The 5,372-nt window shown below is 44.6% G+C and overlaps 1 protein-coding gene across 1 annotated transcript; it reads right to left on the bottom strand.

Moving 5' to 3' along the window:
* Window positions 1-966: 966 nt before the first annotated feature.
* LOC129741390 (uncharacterized protein K02A2.6-like) lies at window positions 967-4,971 on the bottom strand. The gene has a single exon (XM_055733114.1). The coding sequence runs from the start codon at window positions 4,969-4,971 to the stop codon at window positions 967-969; it is 4,005 nt and encodes a 1,334-aa protein (XP_055589089.1).
* Between the last annotated feature and the right edge of the window lie 401 nt (window positions 4,972-5,372).

The following is a 5,372-nucleotide window of genomic DNA, read 5'->3' as shown; positions in this document are numbered from 1 at the left end:
TTTGGACTCCGTGGTTAAGATTTTCAACCAGCAGCGTTGAGTGCCATTCATAGGCTCATTTTCGAACCGTGGTTCTTTTTAAAAGAGCCACGGTTTGCTCGTTCTTTCTGAAGAACCGCCTTTTGAGCGCTCATCACTATCGCCAAATTATTCAGAATTAGACATCGCTTACTTAAACCGCTCCAAGGGCTGTATAAAAAAGCAATCGAGAAGCTAAGCACCTAATAAAGCATGAGCAAAAACCGCATAACCTACTTTTTAGTCTTGTCTGGGTACAATGAAAAGATGAAAAATCTAAAAATATCAATATAATGTATGTAAGTATTAACAAACAAATTCATGTTGAAATATGAATATTTGTGTTAATAATCAACAGCGAATTAAAAAATTCAATGATGAAAAAATGTTAAAATTTGAAACATGTCAAGATCGAATGTTTTTAGAAGTTGAACCTAAAATTGGATTTGGATTATTTTTATTAGACATGCTTCCCAGGATCATGGATCATGGATCAGGAAGTTATATATAATGTCTTTTTTTTGTCGAGATTTTCGGTTTACAATACCTTGTATTTTACCCTGATCCCCAGTAAGAGATGTACTAGCTGCGATAGACATTGATTACATGTTCGAAATATTCCTTTTTCTAAAAGCTATTGATCTTCGTCTATAATTCTTTTCATTTTCGTATTTCCCTATCTATTTCCTGTTCCGTTCAAAAAATGATAAAGTGATGTAGACCTAAGCAAACAATTGTAAACATACAAAACGAGTTTGGCTCCTGTAGTGTTTATTCGGATTGAATACGCGACACGTGTGTACTTTCCAAGAACTTTTATTATAATGACTTTTGGTATATTTGACTTTCTCTCTCTCTCCACGAATGGAACAGTGTTCCCAAATCAGAATATAACATCATCTTCCTTTCTCAAACAAAGTATGCTCTTTACGACTAGAAGAGTCGTTACTAATCAAAATCTAACATGTAATCTTTGTACTTAATAGGAGCTTTAACGTTACGCTTAGGGCGTTCATTTGAAATGTTCTTCTGGTTGGATCTTACCGCGCTGCTGCGCTGAGGTACCGTTACCATTGGACTGGGCACCTTAACAGGAGTTCCAGGAGACGTCGACTGTTCAGTATCAGCAGGGGTTTCCTCGGACTCGAACTCTGAACCCACTGTATCGTCGTCATCTGCGTCATTCAGGAAAGGCTTGAGGTGGGATGAATTACGTTTGTATACCTCTCCATTCTCTGTACGGACCGTAATACTGCTGCCGTTTTTGTTGACTACAACCACTGGCCTTGGGTGGAAGTTTGGTGCAAGCTTGTTGTCCCTCTGTTGCAACTTCATCAGTACTTGGTCGCCAACTTTGATGGTGGATTCTTTGGCATTGAGTCTTGCATCACGATAGAGCTTCGCTTGGAACTTTGCCGCTAGGTCTCGATCCTTCACCTCCTCTTCTACAACTGGTTCGTCGTTGAAGTGCGGGAACTTGTCGCGAAAACGTCTCCCGAACATCAATTCGGCTGGCGATACGCTGGTAACCGAGTGAGGTGTAACCGTGTACATGTACAGGTAGTTCTGCAGACTGGTCTCGACGGATTCTCCTTTCATGCGACCGATCTTCAAAGCCTTGAGGATTGACCGATTCTGTCGTTCGACTTCCCCGTTAGCGGCTGGCCAGTATGGAGTCGTATGTGCGAGTTTTATGCCGTTATCAACGCAAAAATCCTTGAATTGCTGGCTACAGAAATTGGATGCATTGTCTGTAGTCAAGACCTCCGGGAGCCCCAGCCGTGTGAATATCCTTTCGAGGCGTTGAATCACCGCGGCGGACGTTGTCGTAGTCATTACTTCTACCACACAGTACCTGCTATATAAATCGACGAGTACAAACAGGAACTTACCATCTGGTAAAGGACCGAGGAAATCGCAACTTAGATGGCTCCATGGTGCGGTAGGCATCTCCCTTATGCGCAATGGCTCCGGATTGGGACCTTTTCCAACAGCTTGACACTCCACACACTTTTTGCACTTTAGTTCAGCTTCCTTATCTACACCTGGCCACCATAGAGCAGCCCGTAGTCTTCGTTTCATTTTGTTGCAACCAGGGTGTCCAATGTGAGCTAGCTCAAGCACTCTACCTCGTAGGCTTTTCGGAACGACGATTTTATTGTGCCGAAGTACTATTTGTCTAGCGCAGCACAGCTCGTTTTGAAATGGCTGGTATGGCTTTAATTCGGGATCCCACTTTCCAGAATTGATTGATTTTCTGAGCAGCCTGAGTTCTGGATCATCTTCAGAAAACTGTATTAGTTCCGTCATTGTCACAGTATTCGGCAAAGCGCTTTCGGCAATGGCACATAAGTCCATGTCACATTCACGGTCGCAGCTGGGACACTCACCGATTTGGGCGAGGCGCGAAAGGGGGTCAGCAATATTGACTTTTCCCGGGACATATAATAATTTGTACCGGTACGCTTGAAGATGGAGTACCCATCGCTGTTGTCTTGCATTCGGCGAGGAGTCCGTGGCAAATATCTTCAACAGTGGCTTATGGTCCGTCATCACCGTAAACTCCTTTCCGTGCAGATACATTTGGAAACGGTTTACTCCCCAATAGATTGCCATGGCCTCCTTATCCAGGACGGAATATTTCTGCTCAGTCTTCGATAAGCTTTTACTGGCATAGCTTATCACGCGCTGTTTCCCGTTATTTTCTTGGAGCAGGACTGCTCCAAGACCGGTTGCACTAGCATCGACGATGAGAGTTGTTTTTCTGTTGGGATTGTAGAATCCAAGATGCTTGGGATTCGAGAGCGCGTTTTTGATTGCCTCGAACGCTTTGTTCGCCTGCTTGGTCCATTGAAATTTGACTCCCTTTCGTGTCATGTCGCGCAGGGGCGTGCTGATGCTCGATAGGTTCGGTATGAACTTCCCCACGTAGTTGGCTAAGCCAAGGAAGCTGCGGACTTCTTCAGCTGTTTCTGGGCGACGGAACGATTTTACAGCACTTATTTTCTCCTGCATGGGCAAGATTCCTTGAGCCGACAGTTCGTGTCCCATGAAAGTAACCTTTTCACGTTCGAATTGGCATTTACGTTGATTTACCGTTAGCCCGTGATCTTTCAATCTTTTCATCACCGCTGTGACCCGTCGATTGTGCTCGGCTTTCGTACGACCAAAGATTAGGATATCGTCTATGAAGATGATCACTCCATCCAGTCCTTTGAGTATCTTCTCCATTTCTCGCTGAAACACCTCAGCGGCGCAGTTCATACCGAACATGAGTCTTTTGAATCGGTAGTAGCACTTGGTCGTGACGAACGTGGTTATCTCTCGAGAGTCTGGATGTAGTTCTAGCTGATGGAAGGCCTGGTTCAAGTCAACTTTCGAGAAAAATTTACAGCCGTTGAGGTAAGGCATCATGTCCTCGAACACAGGTAAAGGGTGTCGCTCTGGGATTATTGCTGTGTTCGCCTTCCTCATGTCCACGCACAATCGTACTCGACGACCTCCGTCCTTTGGTGTAACGACTAGAGGTGAGGCCCATGTAATTTTATCAGTCACCGCCTCTATTATATCTTGGTCGAGGAGCTTTTGAATTTCTTCGTCAACAACTTTCTGCAACGGGATAGGTAGCCTTCGACACGGCTGCTGGACAGGGTGAATGCTGCGGTCTATGTTGATCTTCACCTGTAGATCCTTTGCCTTTCCAATTTCTGCTGACTTCACTTCTGCTATTTCCAAAACATCCGAAGTGATTTGTAGTATTCCGAGATCCATCGAAGTAATCTTGCTCAATAGATTAGTGCCATGCCCTTTTATCACATACACCTCCCGATGCACCGTCATCGCTCCGTGGGAAATATCCGTTTTGAACACTCCTTTCACTTCCAGCCGGTGGTTGCCGTACGCCAGAAGTTTCTTTTTCGACTCGACACTTTCACAGCTCACCTTACATCCACTATTCTTCAGCTTCCGCCAGGTATTTTCGTCGATAACATTCACTGAGGCACCGGAATCCACTAGCCATTCCAAAGGTACTCCTCCGACCAAGCACTTAACCTTGGAATTATATTTGTTGCTGTTCACTTCTCGAATCTCCAGCGTCGATTTCTCGTTCTTTGTCGCGAATACATGGTACGCATCACTTTCGTCACTTTCACTTTCATTATCACTATTTATTTTTCCATCTTCCTCTTCTTCGTCTTCTGACTCTTCCACTTGTCGCACTTTCTTCTTCGTTTTCGCAGAGAAGTTCTTCGTCTTACATTGATTTTTATAGTGTCCCTTTATTCCACATTTATCGCACTTTTCCTTCCGTGCCGGGCACTTTATGTCATTGGCATAATGTTTCGAAGAACCACAGCGAAAACATTTGTTTGTACCACTCTTCACTTTGTTTACACTTGCAGGCCCTCCTGCTCCCGATTGTTGTTGGTTCAGGTCGATCGTCTCCAGCACTTTTCCCTCTTCCAAAATTTCCGCCAATTGCGTCAGGCGTTTCTTCAAAATAACCTCCCGCAACCCGTTAGACAGACAGCCGTCAAAGACTTGCTCTGTTATGCGCATTTCCAGGGCATTTCCGTATTCACATAGCACTCCCTGGTGACGTAGGCGCCTCACAAATTTAGCTACACTTTCACTTTCGTTTTGAGACATTTTCCTAAAAACTGCCCGCTCGTGGGGGATGCAAACAATCGGCTGGAAGTGCTGATCAAGAATCTCAATAGCACTTATGTAAACATCACTGCCTTGGGCTGCCCCTGCTTCGTGGTTGGGGTCATCGTAAAACACTTCTTGCACTTCCTGACCGGCCAAGTGCAACAGCATAGCCTTCTTCTTATCAGCCGTCACCGTGGTGTTACAGGCTAGGTACAGCTCGAACGATCGTTTCCATGCTGTCCACCGTCTTCCCACAGAAGCCGAATCACCGATTTCGAACGGTTGGATGTTATGATTCATCTTACAGCGGGTGTCAGCAAATGACCATAACCTCAATGTTTCCGAGAATAATTTTCACCGCCGCGCGTCTGATTCTTTTTTTTTTCGTTTTCCGCTTACCGCGTTTACTCCCGTTCAACCGGATTATCGCGAAAACGATTGTACACACCGTTTGCACTGCGTTATTCGTTCAATTACGCCCGAGTCGTCGCCAAAATGTAGTGTTTATTCGGATTGAATACGCGACACGTGTGTACTTTCCAAGAACTTTTATTATAATGACATTTGGTATATTTGACTTTCTCTCTCTCTCCACGAATGGAACAGTGTTCCCAAATCAGAATATAACAGCTCCTTAACCCTCATCCGCATAGAGTGTCATTTTGACACTATTGCAAGTTTGAATGCTTGTAACTTTTTTC

Source organism: Uranotaenia lowii, chromosome 2, assembly GCF_029784155.1.
Source record: "Uranotaenia lowii strain MFRU-FL chromosome 2, ASM2978415v1, whole genome shotgun sequence".
NCBI lineage: Eukaryota > Metazoa > Arthropoda > Insecta > Diptera > Culicidae > Uranotaenia > Uranotaenia lowii.
This window is presented reverse-complemented; position numbering and strand designations above follow the sequence as displayed.